General features: G+C 26.6%; 2 protein-coding genes across 2 annotated transcripts; both read left to right on the top strand.

Moving 5' to 3' along the window:
* Positions 1 to 4,824: 4,824 nt before the first annotated feature.
* On the top strand, positions 4,825 to 5,448 carry LOC114188612. Its single transcript, XM_028077182.1, has one exon. The coding sequence runs from the start codon at positions 4,825 to 4,827 to the stop codon at positions 5,446 to 5,448; it is 624 nt and encodes a 207-aa protein (XP_027932983.1).
* Positions 5,449 to 5,624: 176 nt separating this feature from the next.
* Positions 5,625 to 15,439, top strand: LOC114188611. Its single transcript, XM_028077181.1, has 4 exons — positions 5,625 to 6,035; positions 6,252 to 6,591; positions 15,119 to 15,243; positions 15,323 to 15,439. Exons 1-4 carry the CDS (start codon positions 5,625 to 5,627, stop codon positions 15,437 to 15,439), a joined length of 993 nt encoding a protein of 330 aa, XP_027932982.1.
* Positions 15,440 to 15,677: the final 238 nt, after the last annotated feature.

Raw genomic sequence — 15,677 nt, 5'->3', positions numbered from 1 at the left:
GATTCACGTTATTTAGAAAATTTATGATTATTTACTAATTAAGGTCAAAAAAACTTTAAAATAATGAAAAGTATTGATTTTTTGTCTATAAATAATTTGAAATTAAAGAAAGCTAATTAAATCTATGAAATTAAAATATGTGGTAAAGGTATTTTTTGGTGTTGGATTTCATATATGAAATTAATATTAAAACACTATATTTATAATTATTGATTCTACCATTCACACAATTATGTAAAGTTTAAACTTTAATAAAAACTCTAAAGTCTTAGACATTTTTTATTAAAAATTCGCATTAAGTTTTAATTTCAAATGTTAAAAATGCAATAATTATTGTATATGTATAATCAATTAGTTATCTATTGTAATTTAGGTTCTAATATCATATCTAATTAATTATAAAAGAGTTAAGATATATTTTGTCAACCTCCATAAATACATGAGTTTGTTACTCTAGACCTAAAAAAGAATAATGTTGTTTTCAACTTCCAAAATGTTCCTTTGTCTTCAAAGATTTCCAGAAGAATTAGAAATTAGAAAATTAAGAAATATCTTTTTAACCGTCTTAAGTCTTCTATTTATCTATTTATAAATTTTCCAAAATTAGACTGGATATGAAATTTGTACTAATAGATAATATTTTTATTGTAATTTTATAAAAGTAATACTTGATATTTGGTGTACTAAAGAAGTTGGAATGTTAACCATCCACCTTTTCTTTTTCTACTTTTATAAAGTGTTTAGGTATTCTATTCTCTAACCCTAGGTTATATAAGAGTATATTATTATACATTCTGGATAGTTCATTTTAATTTTAAAATAGATTCCGGAAAGCTCATTCTAAACTAAAGGAGAGGTATTAAATAATTTTACAAGATGCCTTAATAATACCTTGTGATAACCACAATTTTTTTAGCAATTTTTTCTAATGTTTAATAGGCTTTGATGCCATATTATATGCAATCTATAAAGCCACTTACTTAAACTAGTAATTTTTTTGGGCTTCTAAATTCGAACGTCAAATTTTGTCACAGAACATAAAGTATAATTGTAACATACAAGAGGAATATGTCTCTTGTTTTAGTTCAAAGATTAGATAAATTATGAGATCTGTACATTACATTTATGAATTTAAGTTAATTTTTATTTATTCATTATTTTTAAAATTACCATATATATGATATTTAATTTTTATGTAAAGACAAAATGAAAGTTTCACGCGTAATTCTTCTTTTAACCTTTATATTTTTGTTTATGTGCGATTTTATTTTTTTTACTTAATCAAGTCCTTTCATTTTTACAATTATATAAATCTGGTCATTTTATTAATATCTTTATATTTTCAAAATTCAAATACTTGTTTTACTTTCCTAATTTTGTAAGTAAAAAGTTTGGTGAAATTTTGGGAAATATTAAATGTTTTGAATATGTTTTGATTAAGGTTTTAAAAGGAAAATTAGAGATTTATTTTGTTTTGTAAGATTTGATGTTTTCGTCCGCAAAGTTTAGAACAGAAGACAGTTTAACAGTTTTCAACTTTTTAAGATTTTGAGTATGAAAAATAAGAGTTTTAAAATGTTAAGTAGAAGAAAACTGATGGTAGCAGAAAATTTGGCTAATTTTAAAATTAAAAGAGCTAATTAGAAAAAATGAAATTAGAATTATTAATCCTGGTTAGTCACCATCATATTTTCACAAGCCATGTTGGGCTGGATCAAATTTCGGCTAAAATTTCAGCTCTCATCCATCAAACACCTTCCCAGAAAATGTTTTTCGTAAGAGGGGGAACTAGTTAATTCTGGAAGTGAAAAAATAAGTGATAGGGTATATAGAAAGAAGGGTTAAATATGTTTTTGGTCCTCAAGTTTTAACGAAATTTGAAATTAGTCTCTCATTGAAATTTTTGACCAATTTAGTCCTTCATCTTTAGAGATGCATGAATTTAGTCATTTTAATCAAATTTTGTTAAGTTTATTTAAAGTTTCAAACGCGTTTTATAATAATATTTGAGTTAATATCTAAGCCAAAACGGATCAAACGATGTAAACAATTCAAATACTATCATGAAATACGTTTGAAACGTCATATAAACTTAACAAAAATTGGTTAAAAAGACTAAATTCACGCATTTATAAAAATGAAGGACTAAATTGGTCAAAAATTTTAAAGAGGGACCAATTCCAAATTTCACTAAAACTTGAGGGACAAAAGTATATTTAACCCTATAAAGAAATACCTCCGAACTTCATGTAGCAAGCCCAATGGGTTTTCTCGTAGGTGTTATTTTTTAAACTCCTTATTTTTTATCAACATAAATGATGTTATATCAATTTTATACAACTTGTTTAAATTAATAATTTTTCTAAAATATGATATTGTTTTAATATCTAATAATACTTGTTCATTGTCCCTTTTTAACAATGTATTTTACGAATAATTACTAATATCAGATTTTCTCTTTATATATATATATATATATATATATATATATATATTTATTTATTTATTCTTGCTATTTATTTAGTATTCTTCTACAGCTCTGCACAGTTGTTCCTTTCTTGCTGGTCGTTCCTACCTTGATAAAATTGAATGTGATTTTGAAGGGTGTGTAGTAAATGTAATGAGAGAAACAAATAAATTTATGTATTTATTTCTTTTTTGCAATTACCACATTGCTTTTAAAAAATTACTCTTAACAATAGATGATAAGCGATTACATTAAAATATCATTAAAGTAATTGACGTTTTTGTGTTTGATAGAGCATAAACAATAATTTAACATATATAAAAATCGTAAAATATAAATATTTTAAATACAAGCCTTATTATAATAAAATTTTATGCCAAATAAACTTTAATATATAATGTTTTAAAAGGATTGAAATGTAATAAAAAAATATAAATAAAAGGAGAAAGATGATAGAATTAAGTAGATAAAAGATATAGGAAAGAAGTAAAATAAGGTAGGTAATTTACAATAAAGATGACACTGAACAAAATCAACTAGTTTAGTTCATTATTACATGTAAATATATCAATATTTAATATTTTAAATAATTATAATTTGAAAAAAGGTATATGAAGTATTCTTTAATACTTTGAGTGCACTGTTTTCCCTGGATACTTATTCTTTTTTTAACTTTATGGAATTGCTTGGCTTGTACTGTGTCTTTTTTCTCAAAATAAATGGAAATTGAGGAATTGAGGAAGTTCACAGAGGAACTAAGGAATTCCTGAGAAATAGAAGAAGGAAAAAGCAGGAGGTATGTCAGAGTCAGAAGCAATTACCTTTAACGCAGATGATATTCTGAAACCTCAAAGTACGTTTAGTGTTAAATGCGATCACATATTTGTATAAAAATACGCTGATATGATTATATGAATAAAGATGAAATTGATGAAGAGATATGGTTTTGGTAATGCATATGCAGATAGAGAAGAAGTGAGTATTGATGTTGGTCAAACTCAACTACAATCGCTGGGGGAGTTACACAGTATGATTTTTTATTGCTTTCTTTTCAATTATTTAATTCTTTACTCACAACCTTTACACAAATAATATATTTTTATTATTCATAATTGCATGCCATGTATCTATTGTATTTTATAGTTATGATTTCAAATAAGTAAACACTTTTTTCTATTTATGTTTACTTTTTCTCTATATTATTTTATAAATCAGGAAATTCTTTTGCCTACAAATATTTATTATTTTAAGTTACACATATTTTTGCTTTAATTGATGTCCTCTTTTAATGGTTTAAAAATAACAAGATTATACATTGAAATGTAAAATTTTAAATGAATATATTCATCTAAATTGTTATAAAATTGTTTTAAAATTTTATATTTAAATTTATAATGTTGTTATTTTTAAAGCAACTCTAACCTTTATCTATAAATTATATATATATATATATATATATATATATATTTAAAATAAAATTTAAATAAATTTTAATGTAAAATATAAATTTAAATAAACTTAACTTGGTTAAAAATATGAATTCTAATAAATATATTATTGTAAAATTTATATAAAATTAAATTTAGTCTTAATTTAAATACAAATAAAATTGTTCCGATTCTAAAAGAATTGAGACCAATTTGAGATAAAATAACAAATACAATGTTTAAATTAAGAATTTTCACATTCAATAGTGATATGTTATTGTCATTGTCACGTCACATTGTCTTTGTACCGTGGTACAATATCAATATCAATTTGACAATTGACTTTTTTTAATTATAAAATATTAAAATATTAAAAAAATAAAAAAAAATCATGAGTTTTGACATACGACATATGTACATTGTTAATGAAAAACACCTGATTATAATAAATTTCTCAAATAAATATCAAGACAAATAAAAAAGTGGACCTATTCGATTTTTCTGCGAAAATAAATAGGAATGAATAGATTTAACCTAATAATTATGTAGAAGAATAATAAAAAATAGTTATTTGTTTAGAAAAAAAAAACTTTCGAATTTGAACGATAGAGTTTGATGGCTATTATATTTAAGATTAAGAAGCTGTGAATGAAAGTATATAAAAGTCTTATATATTTCAACGAAAAATAATATTTATACATATAAATAAAAAAGTTATACAAGATTCTCAAAAATTCAATAAAAAAATAGTTGATTATATATAATTTTGAATACGAAATATAAACTCTTTTAGTACTGAATACCAATGAATTTCGTCTACCTTGTGAAAGAATTTGGATAATATTGATTGGAAATCATAATACTATTTTACAAATTCTTTTAATTTGAATGTAAATAAATACACCTCTAAAGACTTGGAATTTTGATTGTATGAAGTGCACGAGAAATGCAGGAAGCCATAAAAGGAAAATATATGTGACAGCAGCTTCAGGAAATTGGAGTGAGGCTTCATCCTGTTTCCGAATTCATCCTCATTGGTGGCAAATTGCATTGAGTGCTCGTGGAATCACAGCCCTTCATGTTGCAGTAAGCATGGGCAAAACCAGTTTTGTGGAAAATCTGGTGAATTGTATGAAAATGCAAGATTTGGAAATTCGCATGGCAGATGGGAATACACCTTTTTGTTTGGCTGCGATAACCGGCAACGTCGAAATTGCAAAAATTTTGTTGGACAAGAATCCAAGGTTGCCATGGATTAGAGGCCAAAAAGATATGCTGCCCATTCAATTAGCATCTTCTGCAGGCCACATTCCAATCACAGAATTCCTATTTCAACAAACTTCGGAGGACCTACACAACAATCTAAGCTTCAAAGATATCGTCAACTTATTTTTCTTTACCATCACCAACAACATTTACAATATGCTCATCCACCTTCACAATCCAAAGCTTTTTGTTTCCATTTTTCTCATGCCTAATCTTCTTCTGGGCATTTACAGCTGTGGCATCAGAGTTGTTGGATCGCTATCCCAAATTGGTTACGGTAGAAAATGAAAAGCAATCGACACCTTTGCAAATCCTTGCTCAATCTTGTGAGTACTCATAACTCTAAAAAACTTCATTTACTTGCAATTATTAAAATGAAAATTAATCAACTACTGTATCAGTTTGTAGTCCTTTGTCCCTCTTGTATACCCTACACATATTCAACTACTAATTATTTAAACTCAATGGTAGCCTTGTCCGAGGAAATTATTGAGCATCGAGATATAGTGAGTTCGATGTTTAAGGGAATGGAAGAAGTGAAAGAGTCTCTGAACTATGTACAATTGTCCAAAGCGATGTTTGATGCAGCAAAATCTGGAAACATTATGATATTAGAAATCCTTCTTGAGTACCATCCAGATTTGCTATTTGAAGTGAATTCAGAACAGAGAAGTTTACTTCACATTGCTATTCTATATCAGCAAAGAGCTATATACCGACTAATATTAAGCAAGGGAGATTCTAAGAATGTGATGACACAATTAGTTGATTTTGAGGGTAACAACGTTCTTCACTTAGCTGCAAAGCCGGTACCTAAACCAACAATTGGATCACCAACAGACCGTATTATAATGCGTCGCCAGGCATTCTTTCAGGTATATAAATCTACTTGATTAGCATTTTCCTAAAACAGAAACGTTGTTTACTGCAATTGTGTTATTTTCATGTCTTGTGTCCCTTTTTTCTTTTTTTTCTTTTTGAGTGCAAAATATATTAAAATATTATTATTGTTCTTAAAATTGCTTCATTACTTTTTATTCTATTCATCTCCCTACGTACTCATGTTTTAGTTTTTACCTCCAACGAAACAGGCAGTGGAGAAAATAGTTCCACCTGCAATAAAAAGAATGAGAAATAATGAGGGTTGTACTCCTGAAGAAGTATTTTATTTGTGTAACGAGGAGTTGCACAAAAAATCTGTATCTGGGGTGAAAAGTTCGGCAAATACTTTACTATTGGTGGTAACTCTTATCATCACCCTAGGGATCACCGCAACTATAACCATTCCCGTCCATGATATCGATAGCACAATTACTCCAATTTTTTCCAAGAAGACATGGTATGCGTTGTTTTTAGTGTCAGTTTCAGTTGGAACATACTTGTGTGGTTCATCGTTGATGTTCTATTCATCAATTATTCTTCCTTCAGGAGGTGAGCATATACAGTTGGTGCGAACAAAGTTTATATTTGGGAATATGACACTTTTTGCCTCTCTTGGATTCATGTTCACTGCCATTATTTCCTGTACCATCCTCATCTTCGATTTCTTACCCCATTGGATCTTTTGTGTCCTTGCTCTATTTGGTTGTATCCCATTCTTGGTGCATCCTACACTTGACTATAAACTACGGAATCGATCTGTGACCGCAGGGTTTTACTTTTGCCTTCATCGTATACAGGATTTATTTAACTAGGGTTATAATATTTTGTGCTCAGGTTCTGTGATTCCTGTTGTATGTGAATCTATTATATAGCTTTATTCTTCTCATCACAAAACGGATACCAGATATACTAAAAAAATTTATGTACCTCTCTTAATTTTTTATATACACTCTTAGATATATGCCTTTGAAATGGTGAATGGTAAGGTTAACATCAATTGCCTCAGATCGGTTACCAGATTATTGCTAGTGATAGGTTGATCTCATTGCTAAGATAGTGGCTTGTAATTTTAAAAAAAAATTATAAAAATTTAACCTTAATTTCATGATTTCTGAGAAATTATATGGTTATGGTTTAATTTAATAACTTTTCTCTCACTGCTGTATTTAATTGCGTGTTAATTTTTTTTACTCCTCTTCAAAGCGTCTGTACTCCGCCTTAAGGATTAATATTTTATCAAATTACTTAAATAGTTGTCTAGTTCCAATAAGGTTTTTTTTTTTTCAATTTCAGTCTTCTTAATTTTATACATTTTTTTAATAAAACGAAAAACCATAAAAAACGAAAAATAAAACACCTTTATATTATAGTAAGTAAAAATAATTATGGGTCCTCTTTGAGTAATTTTTTTTTCCCTTTCAAACATTTTAACAAATTTATTAAATAAGCTTCACAAATATACATATATTGTTACCTTTCATCAATATATTAATAAAGTATTTTACTGTTTGAAAAAGGCCCAATAGTAAGCCCATCTACGGGTGCTTCTTTTCTTGCTCTTTGTTCCAATATACAACTAAACGTGTTTTTCGAGGTCTTTAATAAGTGCAATGAGAGAATCAAATAAATTTATATATTTTTTACTTTTACCTTTTTTTTTCTTTCTTTTCTACGATTGTCACATTGCTTTAAAAATTACTCTTAAAAATAGATGATGAGTGATGATACGATTACTTAAAGATAATGTTTTTTTAATGAAATAATTGGTGTTTTAGAGTTTATACAGAGCATAAACAATTATTTAACATAAATAAAAATTGTAAAATTTAAATATTTTAAATATATGCCTTATATTATAATTAAATTTTATGCCAATAAACTTTAGGGTATAATGTTTTAAAATAATTGAAATGTAGTTAACAAATATAAACAAAAGGAGGAAGATGAAAGATATATAGAATTAAGTAGATCAAAGATATAGAAAAGTAAGAAAAGTTAATTTACAATAATGATGAAAATGAATGAGATCAACTCAATAAAATCAACCAGTTTAGTTCATTATTACATTGTAAATATATAAAAATTTATATATTTTAAGTAAGTATAATTTAAAAAAAAAAAGGTATATTAAGTATTATTTAATACTTTGAGTGCATGTTTTCCGTACTCTTTGTTCTTTTTAAGTTTTCTTTTTAACTTTATTTATGGAATTGCTTGGCTTGTACTGCTTCTTTTGCTCAAATAAAAGGAAACTGAGTCACTTCATGAATCAGCAATTAAGAAAAGAAAATTAGCAGAAATAGAAAAGAAAGACAGAGCTATGTCAGACTCAGTAGCAGATAGAGGAGAAATTAGACTCAGTATGATTTCTAATTGTTTTCTTTCCACACTTTTTGCTTTTCAATTATTTAATTCTTCACTCACATCCTTTGCACAACTAATATATTTTTATTATTTAAAATTGCGTGATATGTATTTATTATATTTTATAGTTATAATTTCAAATACATAAACAGATTTTCTATATATTTATGTTTAATTTTTCTTTATATTATTTTGTAATCAGAAAATTACTTGCCTAGAAATATTTTATTATTTTAAGTTACACATATTTTTGCTTTAATGGATGTCCTCTTTTATTGGTTTAATCAATAAATTAGTATTATAATAATATTAGTTGAATATGTTAGTCAAAAGTATAAGGTCTATATCAAAATGAAAGAATAAGAGTAGTTAAGATTATTATCTACAGTCTATTAATTCAATTTAACGACGAAGTTATTCTCTTGTTTCTATGACCAGTATTATATCAAATTAGTGAAATATGGTGAATTTATAATTGTTTGTATGTGTACTTATATTTATCTATTTTATAAAGTGTCTTATTGTTTAAAGGAATACGTTGTTGACATATATTTTATGTAATTAAAAAGATATTTCAAAATGAATTAATTTGTGTGGTTAATTCTATTGAAACCATCTAGCTAGAAACCTATTCAAATTTCATCACACAGACCAAAATTGTATTTAATCTAACAAGTTTTACTATATTTTTCATGATTTAATTCTTTTAAACAAAAAAATGGTATGCGAAAGACATTTTACATTAAAAAAACATTTTTTATTATATCAGCTTCTCACATGTCATCAATTATTTGCACTTAACAAAAAAATAAATAAAAAGTACACATTTTTCTTAGTCTTATTTTATTTTAGAAATGAAAAATTGATATAATGTTATTTAATATTCTAATATAAAGGCCGTGAATTGAAATAAATTTTCTAGAATATTATATTAATATTTAATATATCAGAAGATAAGTCAAAGTAGAAATGTATTCAGTTAAATGACTTTTTTTCTGTAAAATTTCTATATTGTTATGAAATAAAGGGAATAACATAAAAGGTAATAGAGAAGAAACAACAGAGAAGATAATAGAGAATAAACAACAGAGAATAGAGAATGAGAGAATAGGGAGCAACTGATCTGTGTATTATTATTGATAGGAAGAGTCCTATTTATAGATACAATATGTAATCCATAAAGGAAATAAATCAACTTAGTTAATACAAATATTTACCATAAAGACTAATTAATTATATGAGTAAATGTATCAAATCAATGGACAATCATTAATTCATAACACTCCCCCTAGAGTGTCCATTGATAAAGAATGTGACTCGTTAAAACCTTACTAGGAAAAAACCCTTTGGATAAAAAACCTAGTGAAGGAAAAAGAGTACAACATTCTGTATTCTTTAATACAATATTGTTCATTACATATTCTATTTCTCCCCTTCATGTAAACTTACATCATTAAGGTGACAGAGTCCGAATTTGTGAGTCATTTGCTCAAAAGTTTTTCTTGGCAAAAACTTTACAAATAGACTTGTCATATTTTCAGATGAACGAATTTTTGGATATCTATATCATCTTTTCAATTGAACAATACACTATTGTCTTCATATATGGTTATTGATTCCATCTTTCTCGGGGATAATCACAAATTTCTTGCACATGTTGAATTATAAACCTTAACCAAACATATTCACAACTTTTCTCGTAATTTTGTATGATTAGACGATGTTGCTACTATGGTTTGTTTCATATACCTTCATGAAACCATTGTGCTACCACATGTGAACAAACATCTTGTTTGTGATCAACCATTGTGACATTGTAAGAAAATGTAAAATAACATGCATATCCATAACCCATTGGTCTGAATCTGAATCATTTAGATGGAATAAGCTCATATTCGTAGTACCATTAAAGTAACGAAGTATATGTTTTACTCCAAACCATTTTCTTCTTGTAGTTGGAGAACTATATCTTGCTTAACAAATTTACAACAAATGCAATATTAGATCGAATATAATTAGCAAGATACATTAGTGTTTCTATGACACTAAGATATGGTGCTTCTAGACCAAGAAGATCTTCATCATTTTCTTGAGGTCTAAGAAGAGTCTTTATCAACATCTAACGACCTCACAACTATTGGAGTGCATAATGGACATGACTTGTCCATTTAGAACATTTTAAGCACCTTAATTATATAAGCTTCTTGACGTATAAAAACACCTTTATTTAAATACTCAATTTCTAATTTTAAATAAGACTTTGCCCTTCAAAGATCATTCATCTCAAATTATTTCTTTGAGTAATCAATTGCCTTTGTGAGCTCATTAGGAATTCCAACGATGTTTATGTCATCTACATAAACAATAATTATGGCAAATTCATTATTTGGATCTTTTCATATAAATACAAGAACAAATAGGATCATTTTTATATCCTTTTTTTTAATAAGTATTCAAAAAGACGGTTATGCCATACACGTCTTGATCTCTTTAATCAATAAAAGAGCATGTTCAATTTTATTGAATATCCCTCTTTAGAATTTGTCTTGTTGGGCAAATAAAATCCTTCAAGGATTTTCATATAAATATGATTCTCAAAAGAACTGTACGAATAGGTTGTAACATCATCCATTAGATGTAAATGCAAACCTTGTTGTGCAACTAGGATAATCGAATATTGCAATGTTGTTGCATCCAATACTAGTGAACATGTTTTTTCACTAATCAATACAATGTTTTGTGAATAACCTTGAGCAACCAATTATGCTTTGTATCTAACAATTTTATCATTTTTAATTTGATTTTTGCGTAAAAATCCATATGTACCCAATGGGTTTGACAACTTCAGGAGTGCGAACTATACGTCCAAAAACCTTTCATTTAGCAAACAAATATAATTATGCTTCTTTGCATATTTTCATTTTGGCCAATCTTTTCTTTGCCGACAATCTTCAATGATCATTACTTATTGATCCTCATTGTCATTCATAACATTCATCGCTATGTTATAAGTAAAAGTTTCGTCAATGTTAACTTCATTTTAGTTTCATATTATATGATTCATGACATAATTTATTGAGATCTCATCATTTTCAACCATTTCAGGTACCTGAGGTTCTTCTGGAACCGAACCATTAATTATGTCAAATGAATCTTTTGGGATTTCAACCTTTTCGATTAGGTTATTTTGCATATTAACCCCCTTTCTCATTCAAGAGTTTTTATCTTTGGGACAAATAGATCTACCACGCTTCAAACGTGTTCACATGAGTTTTTCAACCCCTTTTTTTTTCGCATCATAATAACTGATCATGTCAAACAAGGCAATCATTTTGATTTGTAAACTTCTGGTTTATCATGACATGCATTTAAATTGTACTAATAAACTTGTAGTACAAACTATAAGAGAATGTTGATAATTTCTCCAATACACTTTCTTTTTCAACTCAATCATAGAGATATAAAGATATTTCATATCTTTTTCATTGTTTGTCTCAATATAATATCCATTTAGACAAATATCATTGAAACTTAATAAGTTTCTATTCAACTTCTTGGTAGAAGTATAGTAGCTCTTTTAGAGTCTTCAAATATATTTGTAGTACTATAAATAATATTAACATCGATGTCTCACATTATCAAACAAGAGAAAAATTTATTACTTTTGAGAATTGTATAAGTTGTTGCACAATCAATAAGGCATATTCTTTTGGTACTAGTGCAAACATTCGTTTTTCATATAAACGTAAATATCAATATGAGATTTTTTTTTAACACTCTCATAATCAATGAGGTGATCAATGCTTCCATTTGCTTTAGCAAAGAAAATAACAATATCAAGATGAGTAGCATCCATATGGCCATAATCAGAATCACCATCTTCATAAGCAAATTGTGTTTCTATGTTCTTCTCATTATTTGTAAGATGCTTTGGTGTACAATAAGTACAACTCAAATGGCCTTTACCACCGTAATGATAATATATACTTTCATCTTTTTGTCAATATTTTCACATTTTCCTTTTCCTTTTTTTCACATTATTATGCTACTTCTGGTGACAAAATATGTCTTTGAAATTTTCTTTATAACCATGTCCAAAATCAAGATCATGATCACGATCATGAAAATATAAATAAAATGTTGCTGCATTCACTTCTGGAAATGAAGCAGAACCAATTTGGACAGGTTTCATGATTTTCTTGAGGTCAAAAGCTCATTGATTTGTTCAGCCATACAAAGGCATGAAATAAATTCATAATATTGATTGCTGTATTCACTTCTGGGAATGGAGCATATTAGGCGGATCTCATGATTTTTCATCAAAAGTTTTATTGCTTTGTCCAGCCAGCCATACATAGGTATGAAATAAATTCACAATATTTGTGAAATCTCTTTTCACAATATTTTTGTCATGTTGCTTAGATGCTTTATTTCTATATTTAATGGTATCCCAATATCCATTGCATCTAAATATATTTCAACATTTAAAATCCAATATAAGGAATTCTTCCTTGTAATATCAAAGGTCACAAATCCAAATTTTGCAACATTTCATGTGTTTAGAACTAGCACATAAAATAATTATATTAATAATAATAATCACCATCAAAATAAAAATAAAAATAATAAGACGAAGATGAAAATTGATAAAGTTAAATAATTCTTATCACAAGAGGAAGAATATAAGGTAAAATTATAATTTAAGAAAGGATTAGAAAGAGCCTGGATTGAGACACGCATAACACTCTCGTTATGGAGAAAAAGCTTCCACTAGTCCTCAATTGGTTGGAGCATCGTGCTGATAACGTGTTATGAAATAAAGGGAATAACAGAGAAGATAATAGAGAAGAAACAACAGAGAAGATAATAGAGAATAAACAACAGAGAATAGAGAATGAGAGAATAGGGAGCAACTGATCTGTGTATTATTATTGATAGGAAGAGTCCTATTTATAGATACAATATGTAATCCATAAAGGAAATAAATCAACTTAGTTAATACAAATATTTACCATAAAGACTAATTAATTATATGAGTAAATGTATCGAATCAATGGACAATCATTAATTCATAACATCTATAATCTTTTAGAAGACTTTTAGATTAAGACTTTATAGTTTAAATTTAAATGTTTTATAAAAAAAGTTATGTTACTAAACATTGATTATAACCAAGGATTCGCATATACCCCGAGAGTAAAATCCGTTATTAATACTAAATAAATATTTTTATCTTTAATGAATGAATATTAGAGAATGAGTACTTAATTATTTATTTTGTGTATGGATGGTGAGTACATGTTATCCAACTTGTGAATATTCCGCTATCTAGTTATAATCATTTTTTTTATATTTTTTCTTGAATAATAATTATTAATGATTTTTTTTTTCAAATAATCAAGTAGTCAAAATAAAGTTAGCAGTAAAAGAAATATTAATTATTGAATAATTATTTTAAATTGACCTCATATATTTTTATTTTTAATTTAGGCCTATAAAATTAATCTAATTTTACAAAAAAATAGTTATTTAAAATTTATATTTTGGTGCAAATTATTCAAATTTATATTGTATTAATATTTTAGTGAGTAATTTGATTTAAAAAATTCTTAAAATTCTTATTTTTATTTAATTTTATATTTTAAAGATTTATTTTTAAATATATTTATTTACATTTAAAAAAAATATATAAAAATATGTACGAAATCATATGGATATCCGTGAGCATAAAAGTACCCAAAAATAATTTTTCATGTATGTACAATAAATAATGGAACTGATTTTTGTAGACAGGGTGACATCATTTGTCATCCCTAATATAAAAATGTTAATATTAAAAATAAAATTTAAAGAGAAAATAAATTATAAAATGTCGTACATACAAAAGCCAAATAAAAACAAAAAATACTATTTTCATAATATAATAATAATAGTAATAAGAATAATAATAGAAAATGATTATTTATATACAGACAAACATATAAATTTGAAAGATAAAATTTGATGGTTAAGATAACTTTGAATAATATAAAAGTGTCACATATGTAAATGAAAGTATTTGATGAAAATAATATTTATGTACATAAATAAAAAAATGTTAATTATAATTTTAGTTTTTTAACTTTTATTCAATATTAAAATTAATATTTTTAAAATTTTGAATCAATTTAATACTCAAACTTTAAATTTAAAAACGAATGAATTTAATTCTCGAGATAAAATGATATTAAACTATTGTTAGTATTTGTCTATTATTATTGGACACTATCATATGTAAAAAGGAAAGAGGCAGACAAAAGTGAAAAAATCATTTGTTGTGTCGATATTGTTAACAAGTAACAACAATATTTTAACGTCATCTCATTGTGAGTATTAAATTTACTTATTTTTAAAGTCGATAGATTAAATTGACTAAGAATTTTGTAGAAAGATTAATTTTGGTTTTTGTTGAAAGTTAATGGTTAAAAAACTTATTTAACACATAAAAATGTTATAGAGGATTCATAAAATTTGAATAAAAATTTATCATATAAACTTTAATACGAGATAAATTCTTTTAGTATTAAATACCAAAAAAAAAATTTACCCTCTAAAAGAATTTGGATGATATTGATTGTTTAAAAATGTTGATCGGAAATGGTAAGTAATGCTTTTTAGAGTTGATATTTAATATATGTGCCTAAAGATTAGAAATTTGAATGTATAAATGCAGGAAGAGATAAAAGGAAAATATATGAGGCAGCTTCAGGAAATTGGAGTGAGGGTGCATCCTCTTTGCATGGTTATTGGTGGCGAATTCCAATCACTGATAGTGGCATTACAGCCCTACACACTGCTGTAATCATGGCAAAAACCACTTCTCTACAAAAGCTCATAACTTTTATGAACATCCAAGATCTGGAAATTCACATGGCAGATGGGAATACACCCTTTTGTTCTATTCTTCAATTATTCTTCTTCCCTCGAGGTGGCACTTTTTAACTCTCTTGCATTCATGTTCATTGCCATTGTTTCGGGTGACATTGATATTTGACTTCTTACCCAATTGGATGTTTTATTTGATTGATGGTGGACTCGGTTGTATCACATTGATTGTGCATCCCACACTAGAGTATAATCTATGGGCTCACTCTGCTTCCTCAGTGTTTACCTTCTTCGGCTTCGGAACTCTTCAGCAGAAGGCAAAATTCTTATATTCAACACACGGTTTCAAAACAAATTAAGCTCTAAAGAGTTGGAATAAACTAATATGTAATATTTTTGTGCTCAGG

This window comes from Vigna unguiculata, chromosome 6 (assembly GCF_004118075.2).
Source record: "Vigna unguiculata cultivar IT97K-499-35 chromosome 6, ASM411807v1, whole genome shotgun sequence".
Taxonomy (NCBI): domain Eukaryota; kingdom Viridiplantae; phylum Streptophyta; class Magnoliopsida; order Fabales; family Fabaceae; genus Vigna; species Vigna unguiculata.
Note: the sequence above shows the minus strand (reverse complement) of the source record. Positions and strands in the feature narration are given on the sequence as shown.